This window comes from Labrus bergylta, chromosome 18, assembly GCF_963930695.1.
Source record: "Labrus bergylta chromosome 18, fLabBer1.1, whole genome shotgun sequence".
Lineage (NCBI taxonomy): Eukaryota > Metazoa > Chordata > Actinopteri > Labriformes > Labridae > Labrus > Labrus bergylta.
Window position 1 is genome coordinate 4,345,930 of NC_089212.1, and position 17,928 is coordinate 4,363,857.

A 17,928-nucleotide genomic window follows, 5' to 3' on the forward strand; every position below is an offset into this window, starting at 1 on the left:
GCCTATAACAAAAAAAGTTTTGGATAAATACAGATTTAAAAATACATTGGTTGGATTTTGAATTTGTCCATGCACCATGGAAATGGCAACCGCTTTGGAACATGGTGCAAAAAAGCCCCGGAATCCTACCTGTGTTTACACCATTGTCCTTGAAATTCTGGATGTAATTGTCTCCAAAGAAGTCTTTACCAACCTAGAAAAGATTTAAGGCAAAACAATAACAACAAAGGGAGTGTCAAGCAGGGTCAGACTTGGTTAGCGGCAACTTTTGAAAAGTGGTATACTCAACCCTCAGTTGGGTTGGATTTTCGTGTGCCCTGCCAGCATACTGGCATGGTGCCGCCGCCGAAAATGTGAACAAACGAACACACAAAGTCAACAAACGCACACACACGCAAACACACGACCAGCTGCGCCAAGCCTTCAAGACACGATAACCCCGCCTTCCCGCCTCTTCAGGCCCACCTCGCTTTCGTTTTCCTTCCCTCCTTCCCCTCTTCCCCTGATCCGCACAGGGATGTCCACATCTGTAGCTACTTTGGGTTGCGGATGGGGTCCCCACCTTGCCCTGAGGCGCCTACTTCGAACCCACGCTTTCCAAAAAACGTGCCAAATCGCGGGCACTTCAAGCTGCCTGTGATAATGGTTTGGTCTGGTATTGGCTGCTTGGCCCCAATCTCTTTGAAGAGCGGCCTTCCGTCTTGGATGTTTTTGACAAGCCCGGATTTCTATTTTTGGGTTCTCCCCATGCCCGCAGAGCTCCTCCCGCACTGGGTTGTTATCGATCGGGCCTCTTTGTTCTGAAAGAGGTGGGGCTTCGCTGCTTTTGTGCTCAGGTTGAAAGGCCACACTGAGCTTACTGATTGGAGACTCGGGGTTGCACGGTATGGGAATAGGCTTTTTTGAAGGTGCACAAGCGTGGGTGGGCGTATGCATGTTGTATGGTATTGATCAAGAGAAAATGAGGCACAGAGAGTTGATGTTGTGAAATGACTGAAGTGTGAACGATGCCATAAGGTTTTTGTGAGTTGTTAACTAGTTGGTTTGGTCGATGATTGCTGATTATTCGCGCTGGGTAAGACGCGGCTGAGCCAGAGGTTGGAAAAGCAACAGAACTTTTTTTTCTGACACGCACACTTTCAGGCAAACAAACACAAACAAACAAAAGAAGCTGTGTATGGCTGTACACTTGACTGCATTGTCCTACCTTGCAGACCATAGCGGTTTTGGCCCCCAGTCTTGCAGCCTGTATGCATTGGTTGGCCCCTTTCCCTCCGAACCCAATGAAGAACTTGTGACCATGGATGGTTTCTCCAGCTTTGGGTAGCCTTGGCGCCTGGCTGAGGGTAAAAAAACAGGCAATGAGCACATGAAAATATCTTCACTTTCAAATGACCATATTGGTAACCAGGTGATACATAATTACAATACCTTTCCTTAAAAGTCATGCTTGGATTTTACACTGGTTCATTTTTGTCATTCCAACACTCAAACAGATACAAGTTTAGAAATGTGGCATCAAACTTTAAAAACTGTTTTATTTGGCTTTGTGAGTGTTCTACAGAGAAACCAAGGAGGGATGGGAGATGTCAAAATGTGAAAATAACCCTTCAGGGCCAGATCTTTCTGTGGTTAAGCTTTATTTATCACTGGAAAATGTGCAAAAAAACACAAACAGGAGGTTTCTGTGGAGTCTGCTGAGGATTTTATCTTTTGGTCTTGTGGAGGTATTTCTCTGAAAGGTCAAAAAAATGGAAACACTGCTGGAAAGAATTGATTATATGAATGTTTCCCAACACGACGGCAGAATTTAGAATCCCTGTCAGAACACAGAGCTAACGATTGCTTCATCACTCTTAGAAGCTCTAGATATTTTACCTAGACATTCAGTAAGCTATGCCCATGCAAGTTGCTCCAAATTTTGCAAATGATGCAACCAGCAAAACCCATAGATGTCTCAACTTGTGACTGGCTGCTCCAAGTAATGCCTGACTCATCAGGGCTGGGTAAAGCCCCGCCTCTCCCCTCAGGGTTGATTTGCCACAGGTGGGTGCCCCCAAGAGGAGATTGTCTGTTCCCTGATTCTTCCAATCACAGAATCAGAGTGGGTGGTGAGTAACTGAGTAACTTGGAGGATAGACAACAGACAGCTTCATACTGTACGTCAGAGCGCTGTGGTCTGGCCCCGGGCCAGCTCTGCCCGGGGCGAGAGGGTTTGCGGACGGCAAAATGTTGTCATAAACTTGTTTTTCACCCTGTTGTTGCTCTTTTTTAAACTTGTGTGTGTATGTGTGTGTGTATGTGTGTGAGAGAGAGTTTGTTTGTGGCAGGTGTGCTATTACTGTAAGTTTACTCAATCCCAGGATTTCCAGTAAGTGAGACGCTGGTGGCAAACACTGGAGGTTGTTATAAATGTTGCTGTTTTCGCACTGGCATGTGAAAACACTAAATTGCCCAAAGCTATAACAGGATGCAGGGTCAGTGAGGCTAAAATGTGGTGAGAAGCAAATAGGACAAAGGACGAGCACATGTTAATACACACGCACGCACACACACACACACACACACACACACACACACACACACACACACACACACACACCTCCTACACACACACACACACACACACACACACACACACACACACACACACACACAAGTTACCTATTCTAGTTGGTGCAGCTGTCCAAGTCATTTTTTCCCAACTGTGTCACTACTGTGTGACTCTGTGAAAAAAAGGACTCTGTGCACACTCACTAAGATAGCAGGAAGCTTTGTGTTGTTGTGGGATCCTTTTTTTCACCACACTCATAAAACAACATTTTTATTAATGAAAAACAGAGTTAAAAATAGTTTTCTTGCACTGGGTAGAAAAAACACCCCATGGACAAAAAATAATAGACTCTCAATAGCTGGTTAGCTTAGCTTAGCACACAGACTGGAACCACGATGAAACGATCTGGCAGCCCCTTTTAAGCTCAATGAGCTACACCTCATATCTGGTTTGTTTAATCAGTCACTGTTGAGTTGTCATGTTCACAGTTTACAGCAAAACTTCAAGAAGGCCAGTTAAACACATAAGCAATGCATTTTATTCAAGCACACCTGGGTTGCGGCACAAAATAAACAAAGATAAAGCAAGCTTATGGGTGTGAGAGGTGCTGATGGACAGATTCTGAGGTACTTGCCAAAGTCTTTGTGCTAAACAAAGCTAAGCTCATCAGCTGTTTGTGGGGGTTTCAGATGCTTCAAGCCAATTTCCTTGTATATATATCAAACAATCTATGTCCCCCATTTATCCTCTGACTCATTTGCTTATTTGGTTTTCAGCAACTCTGCATTATCGCTATGCTATTACCATTTGGACATAAATACATAAGCCGTCAGAGTCTTCAGTCTTTCATTTGTGGGAACCTCAAGCGTTTGGCTGATCTTTAAACTCATACAGGGTTACAGGGTTAAGAGCATTTTATACATTATAATATTCAGGTTTTTCTGGGGAATAGATAGTACACTTTGGGACACATGCTTTTTTAATGCCAGAATATGTTAACCGCTTTCAGGACTTCTACGTTTGAAGCTAGAGCCAGGAGACAGTTAGCTGTTTAGCTAAGCTTAAATAAGAGACTAGAATTAGCTAGCCAGGTACTCTCATATCCCAAAAAAATACAAACCAACACTTCCTAAGAATATTAATGACAAAAGTGCATCTCTGTTTGATGCTAGCACAATGTGCAATGCTAAATTGTGCAAAGCTAATCTTAGATCTGTCTCAGTGGACGGATTGGTACTTGAGTAGGACATTAACTAAATATGTCGCCGCTTAAGTTCTCTTAATATGACTTTTTATGTGATACTGATACTACATCAAATAGATACTATGTTTCATCAAACATGAAGACAGATAAGAATAGATTTAACTGTGTTGTACCGGGTGTGTGGAGAGAAACAATATGACCAAAACAGTGCACAACACACTAAAATTCACTTAGCAAACTAACAGATTTCAATCAGGAACAACCAGAGTCCTGACACAGTTAAACACAACTTTAGAGTTAACCAACATGGCGGACAATGGGAAGGAAGAATTGTCAAAGATAGTATTTCGACCAATTTTAACTGAGAATTGACAAAAAGAGAAAATATGGATGAAGTTATGGAGGAAGTTATGCTTAATGTTAACATGAGCATGAGCGTGTTTCTAAAAGAGCTGAAGATGAGTGAAAATGAATTTGCTGTGATTGTTATGCTTCCTTCTTCAGTCAGCTTGCTTCCCATGTTGGCTGTCGTTTTGTGCTACATGACAGTCCACAGAGTGGTTGCCCGGCTGTCTTCAGAGTTTCAAATCGATTTGAAAATGATGTAGCCCCTTCCAGACCAGATCACTTATAACACACCACACAACACAAAAAAATCAGGCAAGACAATATTAAATATCTGGACTTTGCATTATTTTTTCAGAAGGCGGGAATCGGGCCAAAAAAATCGGTCTGAATATCTTGTGGCACTTATCCCCTTTAAGCCTTTCTCTGAATCCACTTCTGCCTTATCTCGTTTATTGCACTTCCATTTTGTCTTGGGTCTACCTTTAAAACCGTAGGGCATGATGCTATTATGTTGTGTTAAAAGAGGTTATGTTGTAAGGTGTTCAGGCTAAGGACTATCATGTAAAAAGTGGTATCTATCTGTATTCTCCATACGCAGGTCACTTACATATGTTCTGACTTAATGTTTTATACAACAATCAAAAGAAACTGGCTTGTTGTTTAACATATTTGATTATATCATTCAGGTGCTCATTTAAATGTATTAGGTCAAATTGAAATGTATAACAAGCATGAAGTCCAGATTATTAGATAACATATTAAAGCTAACATCTGGCCGATAGCCACCTGAGGTAGATAACTAACAGGTAAGATAAACAGATTTCCAAATTCTTAAATAAACCCACCCACGCCGACTCATATCCACTGAGACACTTGGCTATTGTTGTCTGTGGTGAGTGCACCAAACAAACAGGGCACTTATGTGCTAAAGTGCAACCTCGGTGCGTTTTCTCCCATGGAACCCAAAGGCCAAAGCAGGTGTTCAGTGACGTGAAGTGTTTGCTTTGAGGCTGCCTCTCATTTCCCTCTCCTGCATTTCTATTAAAGTCATTCCTCAGCTGTTGGTGAGAAACGGGGGGGAAGTAAAGTTGGGAAAAAACAAATTCAAAAAGGCTGTTTTCTGAAGTTGGAACTGAGCGCGTCTTGCCAGATACAAAGATAACTAATTACTTATAAAAAGAAAAAAGGATGAGCTCAAGATTGTTGCTTTTCTAAATCTAAAATATATGAAGTTATAACAGATTAGTATAGATACTACACATTCAGTAAACACAGCATTCAATGTGAAGACCTTCAGCACAGAAGCTTTTCAAGCCTTTGTTCTCATTTTATATAATTTTCCTTGTTCACAAAGGTCCCTTTACCTGAAGCTCTAACTAAATCAGGACATGGACAGGACTTAAAGAACAGGTTGTACAGAGACAGCATACCTAGCATGGACACGTTGAGCCACTTTGCCAACAAGAGGTTCAGTGTCAGAGGAGGACGTGGGCGTTGATTTGTGTGTGGTCAGACCATTTGTGGGATACTCGCGCATGTTGCTATTATTCCCTCGATGGTCACAAAAATGGCCTATAGCAGCAGATATAATGAGCCACTTATCAACTTATTCAGTGTTTGAATTGGTTGGTGCTTATGAAACATCGCAGCTTTGTTTCATGTTTTTTGTACATTTACATAGAGGGAAGCTGGGCTGATCTCAGCCACATCTTCTGGCTTTGGACATCGTGTACTGCAGAATAAAGCAATGGATGTGTTATTTAATACTATGTGAGATGAGTAGCTTTTTTTTAAAAGCAAAAAACAAAACAGCGGCATTTCTCTTAAAAACTAACATTGTGGGAGGGGTTGTGAAAACAGTGTGGTGGCATTATCAATCAATCAAAAAATCTTGATTTGTATAGCGCCAATTCATAACAAGTGTTATCTCGAGACACTTTACGAAACCCAGGTAAGAGTCCTTACTCTTTGTTATATTACAAAGACTCAACGTTAATCCATCATGAGCACTACAGCTACATTTAGCAAAGTTACAGTGGAACAAAATACTTTCTTTTAAGAGGTAGAAACCTCGAGCAGAACCAGACTCATGATGAACAGACATCTGCTGAAACTGCACCGGGTTTGAAAAATGCCCAAGACATGCTTTTTTTTGTTTTATCTGTAAATACAGTTCAACCTTATTGGGCCTCTATGAAGCCATAAGGATTAAACAGTTTGAGGATGGAAACATAAAATAAAAAGATGATTGAAATACACAGAGTGACATGTGATGAATGACTCCAAGTTCATTCAAAGGGGTCAAAGGACGGACAGGTTGGAGCAAACAGCATAAACATGAGGTTAGAGAGCTTTATCAAAGATGACAGGGCAACACTTTGATCCAACCTGTAGACTCATTACATTAAGAAAATCATTACAAACAATACACTCAAAGTACTTTTATGATCGTATCTCCAGTTGTGACCTATAAATTAAAAACAAGAGAACTAATTGAGTGTGTAAGTTAACAGGAAGTTGTGAAATAATGCTGAAAAAACTACAGTGACGTGTTTTGATTTCTCCATGTTACCACAGCAGTCAGACACCAAGCTGTTGAGTCCACTACAGAAGATCGAGGAAATTAGTTAAAGTGTTGATTTTCATCTTTTATGCTCATGTGTTGACATGTGTACCATGAAAACTACTTTAGTTAAAAAATCCATTGCCTTTGCTCCAATATTCACAAATAGATCTAAGTACAGACGTTAGATTTTTACATTTTCTTGTTAAAATATGGTGAAGGTGGATTTTGTGTTTATTAATTAATGGATTTATTTTTATATCATTGATTCTGGCACATATAGAAGGGAGCAAATTGTGCGAGTCTGAGTGGAAGATCACCATCATAAAAAGACTAGAAAGACGTGTGTTTACTGCGCTTGTTTCTGTTTTGTAATCAAACCTTTATTTATTTATGTCATCGAGACACTCAGTCTCTTTCTCCTTCAAGTAAAGCAACAAAAAGTCATTCCCTAAAGTAAAAACATACAGTAGCACTTTAAAAAAAGCAGAGAGCTGTGGCAGTAGGGGGCACTGTATGGCTTTGACAATGGGTTAAAAATTCTGAGATTCTCTCCTCCTTCTCCTCCTCCTCCATGCAGCGCACACAGAACACACAATAAAAAACAAACCTTTAAAAAAAACAAAAAGTTACATAGTTTTCTCGACAGCCTGACTGATAGATGTTGAACGTAACATCACAAAGATCTGTGATACACATGCATGAAGAAGAAGAGGGGGAAACACAGAGAGTGTGAGAGTGAGTGTGAGTGTGAGTGTGTGTGTGTGCGTGTGTGTGTGTGTGCGTGTGTGTGTGTGTGTGTGTGCTGCTGCTGTCTGACAGTTAATTGTACTTCCACCCAAACACTGGCTGTTCAAGACAACTGGATTTCTAACTTCAAAGCCAAGCATATCACTTTGAAGGGCTGTGAGTGTATTCCAACCACCCTCCCCTCCTGCGTTCTGACCTCTATCCAAAAAGCCCCAACCCCACAAACACACACACACACACACACACACACACACACACACACACACACACACACACACACACACACACACACACCCACACAAACTCTTTCCAAAAAACAGGCCATTTCCCGTTAGCTTATTAGAGTCTTAATTGACAACTCCTGCCCTTCAAAGCACACAGTCACTGGTTGAATTGCTAATGAGCAACAACATGAATACCCAGCATATGTTTTGGATAAGTGTGGGGGGGGGGGACTTGGGAGTGACAATGTGACAACTTGTATTGGAGTGTGCACTTGCCAGAATACCATGAAACTTCTCTCCCACTGGAACAGATTGTGGTTGTTTATTGAGATCTCCATTCGCTGGCAGCCAGGTGACATTTCATCTTTTATAGAAATATAACCAAAGCAGCAGGAGAAAGCTGTTTCACTGTTCTCACACAAACACTCTTCTTCACGCTGGCAGAAAAGACATTAACTTGGCATGGAGCCCATGAAGACTTGACATTACACTGTATTACGCTTCATGTGTCTTTTCAGATTGTGTCATCCCTCACAAAAGGTTTTTGGTAAATGAGGGTGACAAATTGTTTTCAACCGGCCCATTGTGCGTGAGTTGATGACTAACGATTAGTGGGAATGGATCCTACTCGGCTCAACAGATCTCACCACGTACGACGACGATGATGATGATGATGCAACTCTGACATTTCAGTAAGCAGCAATTAGAACAGATCATCTGCACACTCTGAGTGTTTGAAACCCTGAGTCTGCTCCACCATGCCACAGTCACACCTGCATCAACTGTCAACGACTTACATCAATGATTTAGTGTCCAGACAATGTCAACCCTGAGTAACTGATGAGTCTTAATATCTTACAAGGTCAAGCACTTTACATTTTAAATTCTCATTCTTTGCTAGAGTCGAATTTCAAGATACATCTGCAGATTGTACAAACCATATTTGATATGAAGATGCAATAACTAGATAGATATAACTCTTAGAACATGTCTTATATCTGACGCATGTTGTTACGTTGCTTCTTATTTGTAGACGTGCAAACAACTTGCATTCACTGTTGACTCAGAATTCCTCAGAAAAAATGTCTGCCAAAAAGAGGAAGTAAACTCATTCATTATACCCCTACTCATATTGTTTCCCCTTACACAGGCTAGTGTTTTTACCAAGTTATATGATTGGACGATAGGGACTCCAGTAGTGCTGGTATATTGAGTACAACAGTTCTACGACTTCAGGCTGGATATATCCTCCTTTTACCGTTGACATAATTTACATCATAGTGATGCAGGGTTGTTCTTTTCTTGTTAAATCAACAGTTGAATGCAACATGAAGACATACATGTAGACAGTGGACCTGCTTGGTAAAAGACACGATTATGCAATGTGTGATAACATTGTTCAACGCTGGGATAATGACATTAAGTTCAATAAATAGACAAATATTACAGAGTGCAGATTAGATCTAACTCTGTGTTTTTACATCTACCTGCTTCTTCATGTATTTACAACATGTTTCTACTGAATCCTTACAAACAAATAAAAGTGTTTAATCAGCACTAAATTGGCAACAGTTACTCTAAGCTAGTTTTATCTTTATCTGACTACATCAATATGGCGTGAAACCATGGTCATCATCCCCCGGCTACCATCTAATAGTGACATTGTGCACATGCTGAGTGAGAAGGCGTTGCTTGTTTACATAAAAATAACTTTTTTTAGTGCTGTGGTTTCTACTGAGCCCCTGGAGTCCCCAAAAGTAAAAAAAAAAAGACATACACAAAACTATTGTGCGCAAATTAGATAAACTTGTCACAACACAATTATCTCATGCACAAAAAGGAAATATTTTTTGCGCACAAGATACAATATTTTTTTTTTATTTACTTTTCAGGACTTCAGGGTCTCTGTAGGTTTCAGACTCTCCCAATGTGTGTTTATTGTGAATGCTCGTATTGAGATGACATAAAGATGGTAAAAAGTTTGAAGGATATATTAATGTGTTGCTTGGCAAAAGTCAAGTCGACTTGCAGACGTCATTGTGTTCGAGGAGACAAATTAAGTATTACCGGTAAATTGATAAAAAATAATAACCTTTCATGCACTGTTCACTTTTAAAAAAAATGTTGCACAAAAAATATCAGAATTGAAATCAAGAAGTTTAAAAAAATATCATAACAGGTGTGATAATCTCCCCTAAGCCTGCGACCTCATGCCTATAAGTCAATGACAGCAGTGCTGTTAGTCATTACAACTGCACTCCTCCTTATCATTTGAATCAATGACCTTTAACTCCCTTTAAAACGTCTTAACAAAAAGTTACAAAATATTTTAATTATTCAATGTTTATTGCATCAAAGCCGCTTTCTTCCTCCACTGGATGAGAGGATATGAAGACGATGATGAATGGGTTTGCTTTTATTCATCAATACCTCCTGAATGTTCATTTCATTTGACATGCTTTGTATGTGCAGTTACTAGAATTAGAGGGTCAGTACTCCAGAAACATAACTGTCTTCAATACTTAGTTTTTTACCCATTCTTCTGCAGCCCAGGAAATAATAAATACAATTCCAAACATTACCATTTAACAAGAAACCCTGTTCCTAACAGCAAATCATCTAAATAATCGACTTTGCATCTAATAAATACAATTCCCTCATGACCTAAAAGCTGTAGAACCAAACTATCGCTGAGACTGGATGTTCCTTCCCTCTACATTTTGGCCTTTCAGGACCAGAAGTGCAAGGCGGTGACATTATCTAAGTTTAGAGCACTTCCTCTATTCTTGTGTAGACACAGGCCTCTGCAGTCCATTTCAAGCCATGATGGAAAACACCCATCAGCCCTTATGCCATATTTTCCACAAGCTTGCATGTCATAATAAAATCCCTGAAGGAAAATGGGGGTTGTGGTGGTTAATAATAAGAATGGGAATTGGGTTTTAAGCAAAGGAAATTAACCGTTTCCTTCATGTGCCGCACACAATGAAGTTTACAAAGATACCAGAGACAGACTTACCACTAAGACTTCTGACCTTCAGTATGTAAACAATATGCTCTTCTTTTAAGACCAAGGTGAACATAAGTGTTTTGTATCTGTCTTAGAAACCAAACATGTGTATTAAGCAAAGCCACATATGTCCAGACCTATAGGTCAAAAAAACATAAAGCTCTGTTTTACTTGATGAATATGCTTCTAAATATGGTCCTAAAACGTTTTTTAATAAGCTGCTTCCCATTGAGCACAAATAAATGAAGCACAGGTGTTTCCTGTGCCCAGAATCAGCTATGGACAGAGCCTTTGCATCAAATTAAAGATTCATTTCATTTCATGTCAGGGAAAGAACAAAAAGTATTAAAATGATTAGATTCACTTGTAAGTAAAGGTGAAGTGAAGGTCTTGTTTACTCACCTCACTAAATCAGTCATACAGGAACCCACCACCATCACGTCCAACGCCTCTTCAGTCATTATCTGATGAATACACACGTTTCAATATTTCAACATTTCAGTAGTAACAACAAGCTTAATCCAATTCTTCATTGGAACATGTTTTGGATGATTTTGAAATGAAAATGTTCAACATTTGACCAGCTTTAAGAGTAAAGCCTATTCCTTAACAAGGACTCAATCTAATCATAGTGGACTCCTTCAGGGCACATCAGGCAAAATATGTAAAATAGTTTCCCCAAGCCCATCCAAACAAAACAACCATTTGATATTATTTATCTGCCACATTAGCATGAGCATGACTGAAACAAGGACGAAGGTAAAAATAGAGCATTCATTGCTGGCTGAGTTGGACAGGTTCCAGTCTTATTGGGGGTGGAAGGGGGGGGGGGGGTGTTGGGGTATATCAATGCAACACGACGTGAATGTACCTCAGCCCAGCAAAGTCTATAATTAATGCAATCCTCTGCTTGTATCAGAGCTAATGCTAGTGTGTTAATCTCCTCAAATCTCTGCCTAGGCAGCAGAAGATTTTGAAAGCCTGGCCGCTGGCTGCAGGATGGCTCAATTCTCTCTCCCACATCTTGCAGTATATTGTCTCCTCTCGGCAGGCATGCAAAGCTAACCTAGAACTCTTAACGTCTCTGCTGCAGGAGAATTGTATGAGATCTGCATTGTTGGAGCACTTGAAGCATCAAGGAAACCTCTTAGTGCTCTCCTCTCATGTTAAAGTGACACTGAATTCACACAAAGTAGCTGACCGTCCTGCACGAGAGTTTGTAGACTTTAAAACGTGTTTGATCATTTCTCATCAACTATAACTTTACCAGAGGTTCACCTCAGCCCACAGGGAAACAGCACATTTGCATAATGAATGAATTAAAGATGATTTAAGAATTGACTCACACATCTTTAGGACTAGAACAAAGCATGCACTCAAAAGACTACATTGAAACGATTTAGTCTAAATGCAAATCAAAACCGCAAAGAGTGGGTTCAACAATTTAAACAGAGCCATAAGCAAAATCCAAAAGAGAATGGGGCTGTTGGACCCCCTTTTAAAACCTTTCAAGATTTCTGCTCATGCAAGTCTGGTTGGGTAGTCCAGAATTTTGCTCCATAATGATTGGTATTACAATAATATGACCATTTCAGTAGTTCAGATAATGACTGTAATCAGCAAAACACTTATACTAAACCCATTACCTCAACCTCAGACAAACGATTTCTGCTAAAAGCTATTTTTTTATCTACAGTTTCATATTTCTAGTTACACAAGAACACTAAAAAGACAACTTTAGATGTTTGTTGAAGTGGACCCTTCATGTAATTACATAAAAAACACAAGTCAAGGTTGGAGGACAACAAAATAGACACATCTTATTGTTGATATTCTAGTGGATACTAAATCATTCTGGTATGAAAGTGGAATTTCCCGGTTGTTAATCAGTCAGATACAACATTAGTCTTGGTGCACATACTTTCATTTTCACAATTTCTGTCCCTCTGTGTCACCTTTCTGTTTTATTTTTACAAAACATACAAGCATGTGGGTGTTTGGTGGAGATGGGTTTTTTTTCTTTCAATTTGATCATAGATAAAGGAAACTTGAATCAACTCTGAAATTTGGTTTACCATTATGTTAGTAGGAAAAATGCATGTAGGCATATATTTAAAATTCAATTTGATCAGGGTACAATAAGGTTTAATTTAGGTATCCATTAGCATAATTTGAGGACGATGTATGATGAGCATATAAATAAGGAAAAAAGCCTTTATTATATATAATTACTCAAGTAAAAAAAAAAAACACTTGAGCTAGAAGATCCTTACTTTAGCTCTGAAATAATCCCTGAATAATAATGAACAGAGAGGTAGGCTCTAAATAATGCTGACTGCTGAATGGTTGTAGGACGGGCTCCAGTATGACACTAATCTAACAACTACATTAAATAATGAAATAAGAAATATATAAGAAATAAAACATGTTGACATGTTATAGTGGCTTACTGAACAGTATTATATGCATGTACCTCTAAATTGTGCAGATGTAAAGTATCTTTAGCTGTAATATAAACCGTATAATCTTATAAAATGATAATATTAAGATAACTTTAAAAAAGCTTCGTATTCTGTCAAACATTTTGCAACTCTGGAAATGTAGGAGCCTTGTGAAAAAAACCCGTCAAAAACTGTAATACAAAACGTAACAGTTTAATTAGACGACCTCTGACGTCATGTAGAATACAATAAGATTTACCTTTGTTGAGAAAATGTGACACAATACTGACCTTACTATTCAAATGTGTTTTTGCAATGTGGACAGCTACAGGCAAGTGACGGCCAAAGTGCACAGTGACAGCTGCGTACCTTAAAGCTAATGCCAGATATTAATACGCCATTGAATCTGTGGGTTTATAAATGTTGGGTAGCTTTAGGTTGTTAGGGGACAATAATATGACACAAAACATACTTTTAAAGCAATAAATCACTGAAAATGTTAGCTCTCGGAATAAAAACGCTGATTATTTTAAGCAGGCATTATTAGAGACGACTAAAAGCGGGGCTTTGAAAGGACCCAAACAATATGTACCGGATATTCTGAGAGCATGAAGTAAACATTGGAGTAAACGCTTATAATTTCTGTTTTCAGTCTCTTACAGGTACCTACACTCATTTCGCACGTTGTATTCATACAGACAATTATGACAGGTGTTTTTTCACAGCACAATATTGTTCACATTTTGCCAGTTTAAAGCTTCATATCGGGCTAAGCTAACGAAGCCAAGTTTCTGAATGACGCTGTTTACATCCTGACAACTTTCTGTGGTGTTAATTACTCATGTCACCCGAACAAATGAATGTTAAAGTTAACGAAGAACACAAGATTATTGATGTCCTTCACATCCAAAGTGTCAGTCTGTGTTTCAAAGTGGAGCGGGAATGAAAAGCAGAAGTCAAACATGTAGACTGTAAATCCTCCTGACTTCTCTTTGTGCTCACATCGTTTTACCTTCATGCTGTAACTCAGAGATGGATTAACATTTATTTATTTATTTTATTTATTTATTAGCACACATATAAGAATACATCACAGTAGGATTAACACAAACATAAAGGTGTGTCAGGAGGGGTCAACACAAGAGACCTCACCTCTTAAGAGACAAATAAATCAACTAAACAAATCCAATTACACCATTTCAAATGAAATATAAACACATATACAGTAACCTATACACGTATTCATACACACACACACACACACACACACACTTAGACACATACATACAATAGAAAGACTGAGAGTGTTAACCATCTATCAGCTAAATGAAACAGACATTCATCTAATCAAAATGAAGTGAAATGAGTGAGTTGATGGAAAAAGAAGAAAAGAAAAGAAATATATTTTATATATGCAAAGATTTGACCTCATGGATTAAATGTGAAGACAGTTACCTTTTAAAAATCTCTGGAGACGAAGAGCCGTTAACGTGTTTTTTTGGAATTCCATATTTGTACCTCACGATATCTGAACATCCTGTTTAACATGGTGTATTCTTCTTGTTCAGATGTATTTATCATATTAACATGCAGCTCAAAGCTGTCTTATTATAAAGAGAAACTGACTGACATAGGTACAACATGTTCATGGCACAACATCCATGAGCGGCTGTGGCTCAGTTGGTAGAGTCAGTCGTCTCTCAACCGGATGGTCGATGGTTCGATCCCCAGCTCCTGCAGCAACATGTCCGATGTTGTCCTTGGACAAGACACTTAACCCAAATTGCTCCTGTTGCTTCATCAGAGGCATATGAATGTGTATAAATGGGATCAGTTACTTCTGATGGTCTCACTGCATAGCAACCTCTACCATCAGTGTGTGAATGTGTAGGTGTGACATGTGGTATAAAAGCCTCTTACCATTACAAGGAAATTACATCAAAATAGTTTATCAAGTCCTCCATAAAAATCTATGCATAGTTTACTGTTTGATTATTCACGTTGAAGCGTTTCATTACACTCTACAATCCTACAATTCACTTAGCAGACGCTTTTATCCAAAGCGACGTACATCAGAGAGTAAGAACAACATCATCATCTATCATTAACGTGTTTCTGTATTTTCACAGACTCCTCAGAGTTGATAAAATGAACAACATTTCCCCTGAGGTTGCTCTGCACCGGATCTCACCTGAGTTGCGGCCCTTGCTCTGCAGCGTTGTGCGGAACGGCCGGGTTGGACTCGACTCCACAAACTGTCTCCGTGTGACCGACCTCAAAACTGGGTGAGGAGATGTTTTAAAGCTGTACATTGATGATATGACATAGGGTTCATTCAAATGTCATGAGAAAGATGGTGACAGGTGGAGCAAACGTAAATATTTAATTATTTCCAGATTAAGTTGATATGCACATTTGAAATGATTCATAATCAAACTGTTACCAGTCAGGCAAGTCATGTCAGAATTCAATCATAACACAGTCATACAAGATGATAGCTTGCAGTTTCTGAAGATAGTTTTAATTCCAGCTTTGTTTCAATGAATCCCTTGTACTGCTGTTGCTCATGACATAATGAGAAAGGTCTGAGGTTCAGTTTTTTTCCCACCAGCAGTTTGTGGCCGTCCATTAAACCTTTTGACTGTTCACTCAGAGGTTTTGTGTTCCACTTTTAAAATCTAGTCAGTAAACCTAATAAATATAAAAGCTCTGCTTCAGTGACACCTGATGGTATAAATATAGAATATGTCATTTCTGATGATGTGCCCCTTTTAAAGATTACTGGTCCATCTAATGAAACGAGATGTGAATCTGCTATATGAGTGACCTTTCCTTTAAATGATCACTACTGCTTTTCTGTTACAGATTTTTAAACATGCATATTACATATTTTACTGACATGTCCCATAATTAAAGATAACTGATTGATAAATACATCACTTCCATGTGTGTTGAACTTATTGCATTGTAGATCTGTAAGATGACATCCTTTTTTTATGTCTGTAAGATTGTTCTCAGACGATTAGTTTATCTCTTTTGGTGTTTCATTTACCTCCATTTTCAGATGCACAACTTTGACCCCGGGTCCCTCCTGTGATCGCTTCAAACTTCACATCCCATACGCTGGAGAAACCCTGAAATGTGAGTAAACACGTCTACCCACCCTTTTTATTTCAATAAATGAGTTCAGTCTCTGCTGTTCTGGGTTGGTGAATATTTATTCTTGGCTTTTGAGAAAATAATCCTGGGTGAGAAACTGTTAGTATAATATATTTTGAAGTCAGGCCGCTGTGGTAGATGAAGAAGTACTGTTCAGCTGAAGTTTTCCCCAGTTTAAAAAGGGAATTTTGAAACCATTGCCCATTTTTATGGCTACATTTTTTAAGGGTTTTAATGACTGTAACTGTAATTGCATAATTACTGTTTTTGTCAATGGCGTCTGGTTGGCTTTGAAGAGAGCGGTTTAACTGCTGTTTTAGGTTACAAAAAAGAAACTAACTGTAAGAGAAAAATGTCCTCCTCTGCAGGATCCTTCTCTTAATGTTTGTTCGACTGTATTTTAGAAGAATCTGAGCCTGTCAGTGGCAAAAACTACAACTTTTAGTGGATGTCTGTGATCAGTCACATTTGTCCTGAAAGATTACCATGAGGCTATCATTGCCTGTCTCTTGGCTGCTTGCTGGAGTAATCTAACGGAGAATTTCAAAAACCTTTCGACCAACATACGACATGTAGTTTCCCAAATATTCAAGAATAGGGCCCAGGTTTTATTACACAGCAAATAAAGGTTTATGTTTCAAGTGAAAGTTAGAATTAAAGCCATATTGACACACAGTTTTGTCCACTTTTGATCCATTGTTTTGTTCTCTGTACTCAACTGTAAGTACAAAAACTGCATTTCATTTGCAATTTGTTAGTCGTTAATTTGAATGTTAACTGGTTAATGGATTTACCGTAAGGAGCAATGAGCCTGTACTTTGCCAATATCCAATATTTAAATTACACCTATATTGGACTTGGTACAGATTCTACATCGAACTAAAAGTAAGGTGAACTATGCAGCGAGCAGAGGCTCAGTGAGGAAACTGGAAGTAGGAGCTCCAGCCAACTGAGATCATTAACCAAACTGGAACACCAAGATTTTGTTATTGCAGTTACTAAGCAAGCAGTGTGGTCAAAATAACTTTTCTTCTTTTTCTTAAGGCACAAAGACAAGATGAGTATTATTGCGGTGATACCTAATCAGTGTTGCAGTTTGTACAACTTAACTCTTACTGGAAAGGATTCTCTCTGCTGAATCAAGTCCCCACATCAGACACTCTCCCCTCTGAGCGTGACTCCCCAAGAGCTGAGGGTGTTGTTATGTGATAATAATCTTGGTTTAGGATGAATTCTACTCTGTGTTACTGGAATTGTGGTGACTCACCCATATCAGGCATGTGTTTACGTACACATCCTGAAAAAGATACCATCAGTTACCATCTCTTGATTTGACACGAGCAGTTTTGCTCTTCACAAATCCAGTTACAAGGTCATTACAAAGAAAGTGTATTTGTCACTAGATAAGAAATCTGCTATTTGTCTGCAACGTCTTGAGTCTTAAAGCATCATGAATAAATCAAGTTCAGGAGATGAGCAAAATAAATAAATATGATGTTTTCCTTCAAAGCTTGTGAAAATGCACAACTACCTGCACAATTACACCAATAGTTATTTCACATGTTTTATTTAGCAGGTTTTCTGGCTACGTTTGCAACTCATATTCTTACCGACTTCAAAGTTACAGATCAGATACAGACAGAGGCAAGATCTATCCTTCATAGTTTGTTGAAAC

At 38.9% G+C, this 17,928-nt stretch overlaps 2 protein-coding genes across 3 annotated transcripts in view; one reads left to right on the forward strand and one right to left on the reverse strand.

The window, feature by feature from the left end:
* rbks (ribokinase) overlaps positions 1–13,460 on the reverse strand; it is a 39,761-nt gene extending 26,301 nt beyond the window's left edge. Inside the window, exons 1-4 of one of the 2 annotated variants that reach the window (XM_029278832.2) lie at positions 13,385–13,460; positions 11,056–11,117; positions 1,208–1,340; positions 130–193 (exon numbers count right to left, since the gene is read on the reverse strand). In XM_029278832.2, coding sequence (XP_029134665.1) covers positions 130–193; positions 1,208–1,340; positions 11,056–11,114 — 256 coding nt within the window. In that variant the 5' untranslated portion in view covers positions 11,115–11,117; positions 13,385–13,460. The other variant, XM_020641589.3, reaches the window with a different exon arrangement.
* A 162-nt stretch (positions 13,461–13,622) lies between these two features.
* babam2 (BRISC and BRCA1 A complex member 2) overlaps positions 13,623–17,928 on the forward strand; it is a 94,828-nt gene continuing 90,522 nt past the window's right edge. Inside the window, exons 1-3 of the mRNA XM_020641587.3 lie at positions 13,623–13,756; positions 15,224–15,379; positions 16,159–16,235. Coding sequence (XP_020497243.1) covers positions 15,243–15,379; positions 16,159–16,235 — 214 coding nt within the window. The 5' untranslated portion in view covers positions 13,623–13,756; positions 15,224–15,242. The remainder of the gene's footprint in view (positions 13,757–15,223; positions 15,380–16,158; positions 16,236–17,928) is intronic.